This window comes from Dreissena polymorpha, chromosome 10 (genome assembly GCF_020536995.1).
Source record: "Dreissena polymorpha isolate Duluth1 chromosome 10, UMN_Dpol_1.0, whole genome shotgun sequence".
In the NCBI taxonomy this organism is placed as follows: Eukaryota; Metazoa; Mollusca; class Bivalvia; order Myida; family Dreissenidae; genus Dreissena; species Dreissena polymorpha.
In genome coordinates, this window is record NC_068364.1 from 90469710 (window position 1) to 90486797 (window position 17088).

Genomic DNA, 17088 nt, shown 5'->3' on the forward strand with positions numbered 1-17088 from the left:
TAATAGAATTTGATCGTAATATAGGTTTTCCTATATATTGGTTGTCTTAAACATGATTTTGATGAGGTTAATGTCTGGCTGTCAGGATTGAACTAGTTTCCTTTATATGTCTATAGTAAAACCTTGTGCAAATTACCTGCTAAGAATTGTTTGGTTTAATTGGATCTCAGTGAGCTCCTCTGGGCCTATGGTTTGTTTGCTTAAGGTATTAAAACAATCATTGGCTAGTAAATGTTCCGCTCAACAAAATAAATGCTGCAGCCAGAAGGCGTGGCAGCTGTTTACAGTGAAACCATGTAAACAATCTAGAAGTCAAATGTTAATGCCCAACGTCTTAAAATTCACACCATGGTTGTTTCAATAATATCTTGCAAGTTTTGAACTTGGTTTCGAGTCTTTAAAACACACTGCGGCCAGAAGTAGAGGCTGCCTTCTCTATTTTATGATTGTGAAACCAACACGGGTGAAGTCACATTTTTGCTCAATCAAAATGACACTTTCTGAGAATATTGCATTCATAAAATGGCAGCCTCGTTTTGGTATAGTTCAAGTACCTTAAATAACATGTCCGCCGAATGGCAGTGTTCCATATATTGACGTAGTGAAACAAAAGAACATTATAGAAGTCACACGTTTTGTCATATAATCATGACACTTACTGAGAACATATGTATTTACGCATGTTTGAAAATGGTTCCTGTTCATCAAGAAAAATTGCCACCATATGGCGGGGAAGTAATAAGCTAATCTGAGCGCAATGTGCTCATATCATAATTTGAGCCATTTTGATTGCATGCTATCTGTTTTTCGTCGTGCATCATCAGCATTTACTGTGAAACCATTATTATTCGTCAGACATTAATTTTCGTCTTTTTCGTCCTTCGACAGATGGACGAATTCAAGATCCTAACGAGCAATCATGTTCCATATTTGAAACAAATAAGACTGAATAACCGTAGGCATGAGGCATTTAAATCCAGCGTAATCCACGCACATACACATGGCTCGAAATTAACACTCGCACACTCGCAAAATGCGAGAAAAAAAAGATTGGAAGGTAAGTTATAAGCCACTAGTATTGTTTGCAAGTAAAGAAATAGTGAAAAACCAGTTATATTGCTAAATGCTTTCGACGGCATGAACGCTAAACGTCAATTTTTTGAACTTCCGGATACCCATATGCGGAAGCGCGCACCTTGTTTGTAGACTGGTATACTTATAGTACAGATACCCGGATGGTATTGATACAAAGAGCATGAAACAGTCGACTATTCACACTCAAATTAAATCCAGTTTTGACACAAAGGGGTGTACATTATACAGTGTACTGACAACTGACATTTCCTGTAAAACGCGAATGCCAGAAACGAATCATCTTCTGAAGCTGATGCAGTTTAGTTGTCGTGTAAACATTTTATTTCAAGAAAACGTTTCACTAGTCTGTATTTTACAATGGATTTGTATCGCTAAAATTACAAATAGCATTCAGAATGTACGTGAATTATTTTTAACCAGGTTTTCCGAAGGAAAAAACTGGTTATAAGATTGGCGAATACGGGCGGGCTGGCGGGCGGGCGGGCGGGCGGGCTGGCGGGCGGGCGGAACAAGCTTGTCCGCTCTCTTATTCAAATAGTGTTCATCCGATCTTTACGAAGCTTGGTCAGAAGTTATATATAGACGATATCTAGGTCAAGTTCGAATATGTATCATGCCGGGTCAGAAACTAGGTCACGGGGTCGAAAAACAGATTTATTTTTAAACAAGGGGGTAATTGTGATGAACAATCAGTAGCAATGCGTATTTTGATCTATATTGTTTTATAGTCGATCGGTCTATCTTACGATAAACCGGGAATGTTTATATGCCAAACCGAAAATATTCAGACCAAGTTTCATGAAGATTTAGCAATACATGTAGCCTCTGTAATGTGCACAATATACTGTGAAACCATTTATTTTCGTCAGCACGAAATTCCGTTTTTTTTTTTTAAAATGACTATTTCGTCAGCACTCAAATTCGTCCATTTCTGGTTTTGAAAAAAAAGAGTCCTAATTGTTTGTAATGTTTGTAATATACATGTAATACGCGGTTGCGAAACATTCGTGCTGGGGCAAGAGGGGTGACACTTGGTAGTCACTTGCAGGAGGTGGGCCTTGTTTGGCATATGCCAATTAACAAGTCTGTTATTTCAGGTGATAGTATCTGTCCCTTGTATTTTTAATAGTATTGTCTTTAATCCGGATTCGCCGCGTGTTGGCTGTATAACCTGCAACACCCCTAAAAAACAGAATACACACAATAGGTAATACAGTTGTTAACAATTAGCGCTAATCAACACTATTCTACCTAAACGAAGTCGATGCATTCGATACAGCCTTATTGCATTCGCGTTTTACATGAAATGTCAGTTGTCAGTACACTGTATAATGTACACCCCTTTGTGTCAAAACTGGATTTAATTTGAGTGTGAATAGTCGACTGTTTCATGCTCTTTGTATCAATACCATCCGGGTATCTGTACTATAAGTATACCAGTCTACAAACAAGGTGCGCGCTTCCGCATATGGGTATTCGGACGTTCAAAAAATTGACCTACGGTTAAGCGTTCATGCCGTCGAAAGCATTTAGCAATATAACTCGTTTTTTTCACTATTTCATTACTTGCAAAAAATACTAGTGGCTTATAACTTTCCTTGCAATATTTTTTTACTCGCATTTTGCGAGTGTGCGAGTGTTAATTTCGAGCCATGTGTATATGCGTTGATTACGCTGGATTTAAATGTCTCATGCCTACGGTTATTCAATCTTATTTGTTTCAAATATGGAACATGATTGCTCGTTAGGATCTTGAATTCGTCCATCGGTCGAAGGACGAAAAAGACGAAAATTAATGTCTGACGAATAATAATGGTTTCACAGTAAATGCTGATGATGCACGACGAAAGACAGATAGCATGCAATCAAAATGGCTCAAATTATGATATGAGCACATTGCGCTCAGATTAGCTTATTACTTCCCCGCCATATGGTGGCAATTTTTCTTGATGAACAGGAACCATTTTCAAACATGCGTAAATACATATGTTCTCAGTAAGTGTCATGATTATATGGCAAAACGTGTGACTTCTATAATGTTCTTTTGTTTCACTACGTCAATATATGGAACACTGCCATTCGGCGGACATGTTATTTAAGGTACTTGAACTATACCAAAACGAGGCTGCAATTTTATGAATGCAATATTCTCAGAAAGTGTCATTTTGATTGAGCAAAAATGTGACTTCAACCGTGTTGGTTTCACAATAGTAAAATATGGAAGGCGGCCCCTACTTCTGGCCGCAGTGTGTTTTAAAGACTCGAAACCAAGTTCAAAACTTGCAAGATATTATTGTCAACCATGGTGTGAATTTTAAGACGTTTGACATTAACATTTGACTTCTAGATTGTTTACATGGTTTCACTATAAACAGCTGCCACGCCTTCTGGCTGCAGCATTTATTTCGTTGAGCGGAACATTTACTAGCCAATGATTGTTTTAATACCTTAAGCAAACAAACCATAGGCCCAGAGGAGCTCACTAAGATCCAATTGAACCAAACAATTCTTAGCAGGTAATTTGCACAAGGTTTTACTATAGACATATACAGGAAACTAGTTCAATCCTGACAGCCAGGCATTACCCTCATCAAAATCATCTATCTTACGATAGACCAGTTCCTTTTTTCAATCAATATCTTGTGAGCGGATTGACCAATTTCCTTGACACTTTCCATTTGCATTTCCCTTTGCCAGTAAATGGTCCCTATTGAATTAGGGCTCACTGGATCAAAGGTCAAGGTCACACTAAGAAAGTCATTTATTTTCGATAAAATTTTTTAGTAGATAGCTAATTTGCTTGATAATTCCCATATTATTAGCCTTTGCCAGTAAATTTTCCCTTTTGAAATTGGGGTCCCTCTGTGAAAGGTCAATGTCACTGTCACACTTAGAATAAAATGTGTTTCTGATGAATTATTTGTGAACAGAGAGATCGATTGGCTTGGTATTTTCCATGTGCACTGGCGTTCGGCGATATATGGCCCATATTCAAATAAGTGACACTAGATTTAAGGTAAAGATCCCTTTTACACTTGTTCACTTGGCCATGGTTCAATGTCACTGTCATTATAAGTGTTAAACTCGTTTTTGATCTATAGATCGTCTACGAATTGACCGAAGTTCATTATACTTCACATCACTAATAAAATTGTGGTCACCAGTTCATAGGTAAATGTTACTGTGATATTAAGTATTAACTTTATTTCCGTTAAAGACGCTATCAAGGGATTGATTGATGCGTCTCATACGTTGCAGATGCATTGACCTTGAAAAGTATAGACTCCCTTTTTAACTGTAGGTCACTGATCAAAGTCACTGTGCCATTGAATGTGAAAATCATGTCCGATTGATAGACAACGCGAGAGCGGAATGACCGTTTGACCTGATTATTCACAGAAAATTTGTCTCGCACAATTTCCATGGGTAACGCATCAACGACTCCACAATGGAGCCCCATACGTTCCCAGAACTACTGGCCTTTGTCATAATATGATTTATGGGTATGTGGGAGCAAGTTGAGCTTTAACACCGTCAATTGTGTTGTGTTATTTTGTGAAGTGTTTAAACATATGTCAGTTGCTTAGATCACAACTAATAGCTTAACATTGGCAGAATTGACATCAATTTTCTACATCAAAGTATTATCTAAGCAATGAGTGTTATGTACTTTAAAATATCTAAGTATGAAAAAACAGAACAATATGTATAGCAAACTTTTCAACGATGATAATGTTCAGAAAAACAATCAAGCATTTTTTATTCCATGTTTAATGACGTTCTGGCTATTCCATCCATCTTTCATGGCAGTTGAAAGTTAACTTTATTAACACCAACCATCTGATGTGTAATAATGAAAGGGTCAGACAAATGTAGCTGTTTACATGGTCACTTTTCCACTACTGACATTATCTATACACTGTGGCAGAGAATGCCGTGTATGTACGCAAAAAAAGAAGAAACTTATAACGGTGAAGTATTCACGAAATTAGTACCCTACATATGAAAAACAGTCCTATATTACAGTCACTTAAATATTATTAGACTTGTATAGCAAAATGCTTAGAATGTAGGAAAAACAACAGCTTAAAACCCAGCACATTTAATTATGAATGGTTTGACTTTAAACTATTGTTAAATGTTTAAAATGTTAATACCTTGTTTATTTAATGTGAGTATCATATACATATATATTTTTGTACTAAACATTATTAATCACGCATTACCATTTGTAATTAGGGCTATATAGGAATCACTCTGTCGGTCGGTCAGTCGGTCTGTCTGTCCAAAATATCCCATCTTCACCAAACTTGGTGTCTAGTACAAGTTTGAATATGGGTCATGCTGGGTCAAAAACAAGTCACGGGGTCACTAAGTTTGTTTTAAACCGAAAGTTTGTCCGGACCATAACTATGGCATTTATCGTTAGATTTGTAATGGCTCGTTTCATGTGTTCGGCATCATGGGACGGTGAGTAATTCGAGATGAGTTTGTCGATATCTCCAAGATCAAGGTCACACTTGGAGTTGTACATAAATGAGCTTGTCAGGGCCATAACTTTGCCATTTATTGTGAGACTTTAAAATCATTTGCCTTATTTGTTTACCATAAATAGACAGTGTGTCATGCGAACGAATACGTCGATATTTCAAAGAATAAATGCCACACTTTGAGTCCAAAGGTCAAACGTGGCAATACGTGGGCTTGTCCGAGTCATAACTATATGGTTCATTATGAGATTTTTAAATCAATTTGCAAATTTGTTCACTATCATTGGACGGTATGACATGCGAAAGAATTACGTCAATATCCAAGGTCAATGTCAAAGTTAAGTTCAAAGGTAAAACAATTGGCATACATGAGCTTTTACGGGCCATAACTGTGACGTTCATTGTGAAATTTTAAAATCATTTGGCGCATTTGTTCACCATCATTGGACGTGTTGTCATGCGAAAGAATTACGTCGATATCTGCAACGCCAAGGTCACACTTTGAGTTCAAACGTAAGCATATGCCAGAAATGATCTTGTCCGGGCCATCATTCGTTCTGATATTCTACAATTACTCGATACATTTGTTCTCAATTATAGGACGGTGTGTCATTCGAAAGAATTACATAGGTATATCTTAGGCCAAGGTCACACTTTTAGTTTAAAGGTCAAACATGACAAAAAGGATCTTCTTCGGTTCATAAATATGGCATTCATTGTGAAATTTTAAAATGACTCTGTACATGAGTTTTATTCACTGTAGTTAGACGATGTGTCATGCGGATGAATTCAAAAGTTCAAATGTCAAAATGGACATGAATGATAACGGCATAATAATTCTTAAACATCGCCATAAATTAGCTCCTCTTGTTTTGTGAAGACAGCATGCAACATATTCTGTGACAATGCAGCAAGTGGGGTTAAACGTCACGTCTGTGACAAAGCTCTAGTTAAATGTTTATTAAGTTAATACATAATACATTATTTAATCTAAGACCATATGGTGCATATAAATTATCCGACAATCAAATTTGTTTTGGAATATTAAATGGTGCAAATGTAAACTTGTAAAACTTTTTTTTAAATAGTAAAACAAGAAGTTGTTTTTATTGTCTACATGAACATGCAATTGACATGTTTACACAATGTTGGGAATATGTTATAAAAAAAAAAATTTGGTACAAATATGGAACTTTTCAAGAAAATAAGTGTTTAATTAGTGTCTTAAATTCTTTAATTTGATGAATCAATTTTGAAAGCAAGAGCTGAGATTTTCTCTGTAAAAGGGGTGAGGGGAGGTTGTTCCTGACCATTTATTATTCCAGAATCCGATTTTATAAAGGAATGTATATATAAATTTGTAAAATGGTGATTGTCAAGTTTATTAGTCCTCACCGGTTTCACCGTCTCCGTCCGTCCGTCCGTCCGTCACACTTTTCTGGATTCTGCGATAACTTTAAAAGTTCTTAGTATTTTTTTATTAAACTTGGAATATGGATAGATGGCAATATGGACATTATGCATGTCATTTTATTTCGTTCCGACGTAAAAAAATATGGTTGCTATGGCAACAAAACTACTAGACATACTGCTGAAAATGGTGTTTTTTCTTGATCCTGCGATAACTTTTAAAGTTCTTAATATGTTTTCATGTAACTTAAAAAATGGATAGATGGCAATATGGACATTATGCACGTCATTTCGTTTCGTCCCGACGTCAAAAATTCTGGTAGCTATGGCAGCAAATAGACTAGAAATACTGCTGAAAATGGTGGTTTTCTGGATCCTGCAATGAATTTTAAAGTTCTTAATATTTTTTCATGAAACTTGAAACATGGATAGATGGCAATATGGGCATTATGCACGTCATTTCATTTTGTTCCTAAAAAAAAATTGGTTGCTATGGCAACAAATATATATATATATATATGTAACACAATCTAGAATTTCTGACAATGGTGGAGCCGGTAGGGGACTTATATTGCTTGACAATAGTTTTGTTTCTTTTGTTTTTATGCTCACGTTAGGGTTGCTTATAGCAGTCGCCTTTCTCGTCCGTCAGTCCATCCGTTTGTCCGGCATGTTGTTTTCTGGAGTTGTTTACGCAACGTATTAAGACTTAGAACGTATATTTGCTTTATGACTCTACATGAATGGCCTTTCGATGAAGAATGAGTGGCGTTCTGTTTCATTAATATTTTTACGAAGTTATGGGCGTTGAAATTGTATCGACAATACCCGTTTTCCGGATGTTTTTTACGGTACTCTTTCAGATATTGAGCTCAAATTTGGTTCGTAAGAATACCAACATGTCTTATATATGAGGTGTTTTTTGTTACAGTCCATTAATGTTTGGCAAAGTTATGGGTTTTGTACTTTCCTCCCGTTTCCGAAGGTTTTTTAACAAACAATTTGAAATAGTTCAGATAGCTGACTGTTGGTATGTGAGGTTACCTACATTATTTACAGATGAAGTGTGAGTTTTGTTCCAGTTCGTTGAATATTTGCGAAGTTGTGGATCTTGGACTTTCAGATATGTAGCTGATTTTGCTGTATGAGTCTACCTACATGACTAACAGCCAAAGTGGGAGATTTGTTCGGGTCCATTGATTTTTTGGTCAAGTTATAGGTCTTTGACTTGAACTTTAACCGTTTTCCGGATATTGTTTACGCAATGCTTTCAGATATAGAGCTGATGTTTATGCCCCATCCCATTAGGTGGAACATAAAAGTCGCATGTCCGTCCGTTTATATGTACATCATTTTCATCGTCCGGCATTCCGATAGATACAGGTTATGTACGCAACGTTTTGAGATATTGAGTAAATGTTTGGTATGTGCGTGTACCTACATTACATACAGATGAAGCGTGACTTTTTTCAGCCCATGGCTTTTTGGCGAAGTTTCGGGCCTGAGCCTTAAACACATTCACTAAAAATGCCGTTTTTCATATATTGAGTCTACTTACATGACCTGCAGATGAAGAGTGAATTTTATTCCGGTCCATTGATGCTTGGCAAAGTTATGGTCCTTGAAAAATCTAAATCTTCCCGTTTCACGGAATAAACAAAAACGCTCTAAGATATGTAGCTGATTTTTGGTGAGTCCACCTTCATGACTTACACATAAAGTTTTAATTTTGCCCCTGTCCATTGATTTTAAGCGAAGTTATGGTCGATGGCCTTTGAAATTTTCCATTTTCCAGAGCTCTTTGTTACGCAACGCTTTCAGATTGTGAGCTGGTTAATGAGAATGTGAGTCCATCCACATGACTTACAGATGAAGTGTGAGTTTGCCCCAGTCCATTGATTTTTTGCAATATCGGACTTAATACAATTTCTGTAAAAAAGCTTCTGTGCGGCTTTAAGCGCAATAGGGGGCATTGCGTTTCACAAACGCAGGTCTGTTTATTTTGAAGTTCATAAAACAGGACAAAAAGTATGGGTTGAATTGAGAACTTGCGTCAAATATTTTAGAGACGACTGTAGATGTCAGTTATTGGTTAATTTCAATTGAAATGCCATCGCAAAATGAACACATGCACATACACTTTATCAATACAATAATTCAAGACAAACTGGTAAATTTTGTTGAAATATATATCTTATATTTCATTCAGTAATGTATATTGAAAAGCGGTTTTCAAATTTGTAACAGATTTTGGTTTGTAAAGATGTATTTATATTCTTAATCATTAACTTCTTCAAGCAGCAGAGGGATTATTGAAATTAAAAAAATTGAATACGAATTGGTACATTTTAAAATGCTGTACATACCAACATAACGAATTGTAACGGTTAGACATTGTGCATGAAGGGGGTATGATGGGTTGAATACCATTAATGTTGTTTAGATTGAAAAAGATAAATATCACTTTTAAGATGTTTAAGATTAATTTATGGGCTGAAACATAATAACCATGTATCATATTTGAAACATGTAGACACCAAAATATAATTTAGTTAAATACCGTTTTGTATTCAGATATACAGTGAGAACGATCCGTTGAAAAAATCGACAAACGACCAGAACCAGGATATCTTTGAAACGCTCAAGAGTTCAAATGAAGATGAACAAGAATCAAAAGAAAACGTAAAGGCTTTTGCAGATTCTCCAAAGCAAAACAATCCAATAAGAGAAAATGTATTAAAAAATTTCAAATTACGCACTAAGATCGGAGCAAGTAAAGAAAGCGAAATGCAAAGTTCGTATACATTACTACTACTACTATTACTACCACTACTACTACTACTACTACTACTACTACTACTACTACTACTACTACTACTACTACTACGACTACTACTACTACTCTACTACTACTACTACTACTACTACTACTACTACTACTACTACTACTACTACTACTACTACTACTACTATCTACTACTACTACTACTACTACTACTACTACTACTACTACTACTACTACTTCTACTACTACTACTACTACTACTACTACTACTACTACTACTACTACTACTACTACTACTACTACTACTACTACTACTACAACTTCTACTACTACTACTACTACTACTACTTCTTCTTCTACTACTACTAGTATTACTACTTTTACTACTTCTGCTTCTACTTCTTCAAGTTGTACTACCTCAAGAAGTATTACACGTACGAGTTCTATTTCTACTTCTTCTATCCCTCCTACTTCTGCCATTCAGATGTCATGCAACTTTCAATATACCACCACGGTGTTTATGGTTATGTCTTTAACCATTTATCGTTGTATCCTTTAGACTATTCTTAAATTTCAATCAATGATGACTTTGAGTGAAATAAGAAATCTGTCAGAAATGGAGACATTGCAATAGTCTCTTTTTACGATATTACTATGTAATCTTAACCTTTAAGTATAACAAATGAGTAAGGAGTTGTTTACATGTCTGAAGATCACAATTGCTTTTCTAAAATTGGACCTTAATGTTATGACTGTTTTTGATATGCCGCGATTATGTAGTATACACTAGTCCAATGGATTTTTGGGGAAAATCATTCATTGTATTAATGCTATTACTTATATTTGTTCCCATAGTTTTATTACTCCTACTTCTTTTTTGCTACTACTACATTTTTTGTATTTGTATTACAACTATTATTACGTTAGGCACTTTAATTGCTTTGTTTGACGTTTTGTATTTGCAGATAAGAAAACTGGACAGAACAAAAAGCTTTATGATTTATGTACACAATTCGGCAGAAAGTCACAAAAACTAAAGGATGAATGCCAAACAATTTGTAAACTTATTCGGAAGATTAAGGATGTGTTGGATGTTTATCCTTCTTTTACAGAGAAAGACGAATATAGTATATATTTCATAGTTAGTGTACACAAAAAGTCAGACATCATTTTGAAGAGTCTTTCAGATCTTGATATTGATTATGTTGTTAAGCAAACTGCTTTTGATCATTCTGAAAGATCTATTTCACAGCCTGTTATCGAATTTCAAATGAAAGACAGTGAAATAGAAATTATTAAAATATGTATGAAGAACAATGTACAACGACTTATTACAAAACATAAATACCTCAGCATTGTTGAAGGATGTTGTTACAAACTGGAAACTGAAACTGCATGTGCTACACACTCATTAAAATACGAACCTAGGCTAGCGCTATACGTACTGGCAAAGGGATACATTCCAATCGATGAGGATCCCTTTGAACAATCTTACGATGGTGTGCGAGTTGCTGTTAGAGAAGGAGTATTTGTGCCTTTTACATCTCCGTTACGAATGGGCAGTGGAATTCAACGTTGTCTGAGTGGCACTCTTAGCTTTTTTATTGAGCATACGCATGGTCTTTGCTGCTTGACATCTGCGCATGTAATGTTGACAAAAGATGAACATGAACAATGTAAACAAAACAATGGACATATTCATGCATTTTTAAGTGATGCTCAAGTTCGAAGACAAGATTCATTGGAATCGATCGGAACACTTGTTGAAGCCATATGTAAAGAAGGCGGATTAGCTGAAGCTGGGGTTGAAATAGCACTCATTCAGATGGGCCAAACATATGATATCGATGGAGCATTGTCCACACAAAAAGGTATTGGATCATTTGAAATTTTGTTAAAATAATTAATAACATAATACTTAATAACTAAATATTGTTCACTTCTAATGTTTGTTTATTCTTGTGATTGCAGATTTAGAATTTTCATCTGGAAAAACATTACAAGCAAATCTGTGCAATAGTCGTTGTTTTAAAGTTGGAAAAGAGAGTGGTTTAACTAAAGGCACAATAATCAATATAGGACAAGCAGGCTTCGTTCGCCAAATCATCTCTATCCCCCATCTCGGATACTCGTTTAATATGTATAACCAAATTCAAGTGAAGCCATTAACACCAAAATTTGCCACTGAAGGTGATTCTGGAGCACCCGTGTTCGTCAAAGATGGTGACGGACAAAATGCTTGTATAGGAATTGTCTTGGGAGGAAGATCGGATGGTGTGATTTATGTCACTCCTATAACGAGGATTATTCAAGAACTTGGCATCACTCAACTGAAATCGTTTTCTCAAAATGTTTCGAAAATCTCGAGTGATTTGGAAATTGTAAAACAAGACGTGTCAATATTAAATAGAAAAGTTGATACGTTGAATAGCAATATTGAAGCAGTCTTAGCACATCTCCGCCAAAACAGCAATAAAAACTAGCATAGTTTGTAACCATAAATTTACTGTAAACAAAACATGTATAACAGGTCATAATATTATTTTTTTTTTGCTATTTAATTGTAAAAATATAGTAAATAGTTTTTTTTAAATAAACCAATAATACACTAAAATCGGGTCGCATCTATGATTTATTTTACTAATTTTACCAAGTTACTAACTTTTTACGTCCATCAATAATACTGTCCGATTTACGTTTATTATAGTCATGTATCAATCTAAGCAAATAATAGTGCTTGCACTTATATGACCGTCAATGGTTTACTGTATTTATTGTTCATATGGTATACTGATGTGGAATCTACTTCGTTTATAATGCCATATTATCCCTGCCGAAAATATTTTCGGAAAGGGTATAGTAATTGGTCCTGTCTGTCCGTCTGTGCGTCCGTCTTTCCATCCGAAACTTTAGCCGGGCATAACTCTAAATCTACTCTACTTGAAACTTAAAATATAAACAGATGGCAAGTAGGAGAAGTGCAGTGACTTTTCACCATAACTCTGTATACCTTAGTTTTTTAATTACCTCCCTTTATTTAATTTCAAAGTCATTTTTATCGTGAGTATATCTTTAAATCTACTCAAGGGATTGACTTGAAACATTGAAATATAAAAAAAAAATGGAATATAGGAGAAATGCAGTACTAAGAACCATAATCTATCAACCTCAGTTTTTGAATTATCTCATGTAATTTCAAAGTAAATTTTCGTCCGGAGCATCACTCTAAATCTACGAAAGGGATTTACTTGAAGCATGAAATATAATTAGAAGACAAGTAAGAAAGGTGCATTGACTAAGAACCACAACTCTATCTACCTTAGTTTTTTATTAATCTCCCATTATTTAATTTCAAAGTATTTTTTTGCTCAAAGCATTTCTCAAAATCTACAGAAGGGATTTACGCGAACCTAGAAATATACACTGACGAAAAATAGTAGAAGTGCAGTGAACATGAACCATAACTTTTTCGGCCGTAGTTTTTGAATTATCTCCCTTTTTAATTTTGTATTTTTTATTCATTTATATGAAATTTATTTATTATTTTAAATTCTCTTTCATTTTAATTTATTGTAGTAAATATTTAAGTTTTTCAATTTTTAATATCTCCCTGTGTCTAATTTTACAATAATAGTTTAATATGAACATAAGTATTCACTGCAAAATGAATATATAAGTTTAAGAAAAGTACAGTGCTCAAGAACAGTAACTGTTTTTAGTGTTCTGTTTTAATTGACTCTTTTTTTCATATATTTTATTCTCTACAGCATAACTCCAACACTATATAACTAATTGCTACTCGAAATATAAATAGATGAAACAGCTGCCATGTTTTCCAATTATTATTCTACTCGAAGAACGATAAATTGATTTACAAATTTGTTATCGAAATATGATACGAATGCATGTTTTTAAACGAAAAGAAATTGTGAAGTAATTTTATCATAAGTTTGTTTATGTACATATTTTTGCGACATATAAGTGTAGCAGCAGTAGTATAATATTGTTTATTTTTATCTGTGTATATCTACATGTATGTATTGACTTAAAGTTTATTCTTTCTAGATTACACAAGTGAAAAAGTCTTATGTGATCACTAGGATCAAACTTCGATATGGGACTGTATGTTGACTTATATTTGAACATATTTATAATAATTAAACATATATAATTTAACTGTGAGTTTATATTGTTCTTAGACATGGCATATATGGAAAGTGTTTGATCAACGTTTAACTTCTATAGGTTCGGCTACCATCAGCTTTAGTTAACTATTTTGGCCTTTACAGTTCAGAGCAACTCGGCCCTGACATGCGCAGTTTTGTTTTTGATATGTAAACTAAGCAAACATTATATGTATAGAAACCGTGTTCACTTTATGAACACTCTCAAATGTCAATATGATCTTTTGATAAGCATATAGTAATATAGTTTGTAGGCATTCATTTTAGATTGTGCTACTTAAGGAAATCATTTATGTTTCTTAGTGTTGTTTCTCTATGATGTTTGTCACAGTATAGTGGTGCGTGTTACCCGTTGCCCTCAAGGCGAAAGAAAAACATTAATCAACACTAGCCTGATTTATTGAGCGATTATTATATATGCATATACAAAGTTTTAAACTGCTTTAAAATAGTTAATAAGGTTCTTTTACGAGTGATAAACTTGGCGCATATTTTTCGTTTAAATAACTTGTTCATGAACAGCATCTTTTTAAAAAGTATTCCGTTGTTTTATTTGATTCTGTTTTAAATGTTTTGGATTGGAATCATGTCGTTTGATGTGTTTATTTGAAATATTTATGTGTGTCACTGCTTGTTAAATTAAAACAATATTTACTTTTGTACTGTTTGGCTTGACTTTGTTTTTATATTCAATGATAAGAAAGTTTATACATTCAATGATAAGAAACTAACATGGGAATGAATATCACAAGTTGCTGGTAATGACACATGTTTACAGTGTTATTTATTTTATCTAAACCTTTGATTTTAGTAATTGGCTGTTTGCTTGGTGATAAGAATGTTAAATTCTTTCAGATTGAAAGTCAGAATCGCCAATATTTAATATTTTCATCTGCCATTTAAAGTTATTTTCTGTTTGCATTTTTCATCTCATATAAATGTGCGTGTTTCGTGATTTTATATAGTTTTTATATTTCAATTTAGTTGTTACGTATACATTGTACCAATGTGTTCCTACATCATATAAATGGTTGTTATGGCTCTGTATATATTTTGATGTGGGGATACTGATATACTACAAAGGAAAACAATTATTTGATACTAGCCATGCTTGCCATTAGACTTCCTAAAAATATTTCAATACCATATAAAGGTATGCGATTCCTAGTTACTTCGGCATCTGGAAAGTTAGGACTTTAGTAACTTCGGTATTCAGTAATTATCACGGCACTTGACATTGGATATTTCGGCTGTTATAGTTAGACGCTTCGGTAATATTTTTGTTAACAAAATAGATTTGTATAAATTAATACATTTATGGTTAAATAAATATATTTCAACATACATTGTATTGTCATCGGCACTTACGCTCCGACGCACACTTCGTGTTTACATAATAACTTGATAAATTAATTTGGTAAGGGATATACAAATAAGGCAAAGCAATACAAATTTTAAGCCATTTAATTGTTCTGTTTTAGAAAATACCAAACCAAAAAACAAAAAATAACATACATGACATATACCCTTTAATTGTCAATTTATTAAAGCGCTCTGTTCTTGTAATACCAAACTCAATTAACAAGACATTTACAATTAAGTGCTTAAAAACTTTGCTCTGGATAACTGAGGAAACTTACGTGCTGAAGTCTTAAAATTGTTCACACAATTGGCAAACGTGGCATGTGTATAAACTTTGCAAACTGATTAAACATCAATTAAATATGTGATAATATACCAGTGTCGAAGTGACTAACGGTGAATGCCGAGTTCCGAAGTAGCACTTGTTTAAGATGCCGAAGATAGCAGGTGTCAAAGTAACTAAATACCACCGCCAAAACATATTGATACCGACTTACAACTGTCTATTTTGCAGCAATAACACTGGGTAAGAGTTAGGTGCAGACTGCATAATTAATTGCATTGCGCAGACTGCGGTTGCTTGAAATACCGGAATCTACAAAATCTACCGTTTTAGATACAATCTGCGATACAACGTGATATATTTATAATAAATGCATAATTTATTAAAGTTTATATATTTCCAGATATACGATAATCATATTGTGTTAGTTTAAGTTTTTGCAGAGTGATTATATAATTGTTGTTGTATCTTGAGTTTGAGAACATTGCAAACTCTCACTCATTCTTGTGTAAAGAAACTTTTTCATGATTTTGAGTTCTCATAGATATTTTTATATCAAGAAAATATATATAATTATTCCGCATTCATATTTAAGGAGCGAGTAGAAAGCAACTTTTTTAAAATGGCAAGGTTTATGACCGTGTAGTTCAGTTTTAAAAGATTACGCTCATTAAACAAAGACATAGCCTTTGAACATTATCTTTTAACCTACGGACATTTGTTTCACGCCAAAGGCTCGCTTACTAACCAAATTACTGAACTCGTTTAATAAAATATGGTATGATATGACAACATGTGCCAGATCTTATATGTATGTAATCACATTGCTTTCTATATTATGTACTCTGTACTCATCTCAAATAAAACGCCCGTCTTGTCTTGTTATATTGTGTATATATATTAATAATTATCATCAAATTTTCCACAAATAATGGACGTTTATAAAATATACGGCACTCCAAAATCATCACCGACTCTCAATGACGCCCTCGTTAGGTTACTATGTTACAAAGCAATATTTGTTATAAACTGAAAACTACCTCGAGAAACTTCTGGTTTGTTTAAATCTTAAAGTTGATAATAAATTTGCATGTTTTAGTGTGCATAATTTGCATAGTAACATTTTAAGCATAAACGCTGAAACGCTTTGTAATTTAATGGTAGTATGCACAGACAAATGTTGTTACAAATGCTTTAATTTTTTCAGTATTGGTTTCGAATTTGGAAATTTTACTCTTGATTGAAGAGGTATTTCAACAGAAAAGTTGATGCTTGGGAATGCGCGTCTATTAACATAAACTAATTAAATAGATTGCAAAGGCATATAAAGTATGGACTAACGGTTGTGGATAAAACGCAGCTTATAGAGCAGCCAATAAACACATATAGGGAACACACAGGTTTGAGCGCAACCAATATCGACAGAGAAGGAAACATAATTAGGCACCGGTTTCGAGATTGTGCATGATAAGTTATTGT

At 34.1% G+C, this 17088-nt stretch overlaps 1 protein-coding gene across 2 annotated transcripts in view; it reads left to right on the top strand.

The window, feature by feature from the left end:
- The window catches only part of LOC127848290 (uncharacterized), a 32781-nt gene extending 16287 nt beyond the window's left edge, over positions 1 to 16494 (top strand). For both annotated transcript variants that reach the window (XM_052380664.1, XM_052380663.1), the window contains exons 4-6: positions 9570 to 9789; positions 10746 to 11651; positions 11752 to 16494. In XM_052380664.1, coding sequence (XP_052236624.1) covers positions 9570 to 9789; positions 10746 to 11651; positions 11752 to 12263 — 1638 coding nt within the window. In that variant the 3' untranslated portion in view covers positions 12264 to 16494. The remainder of the gene's footprint in view (positions 1 to 9569; positions 9790 to 10745; positions 11652 to 11751) is intronic.
- The last annotated feature ends 594 nt before the right edge of the window (positions 16495 to 17088 follow it).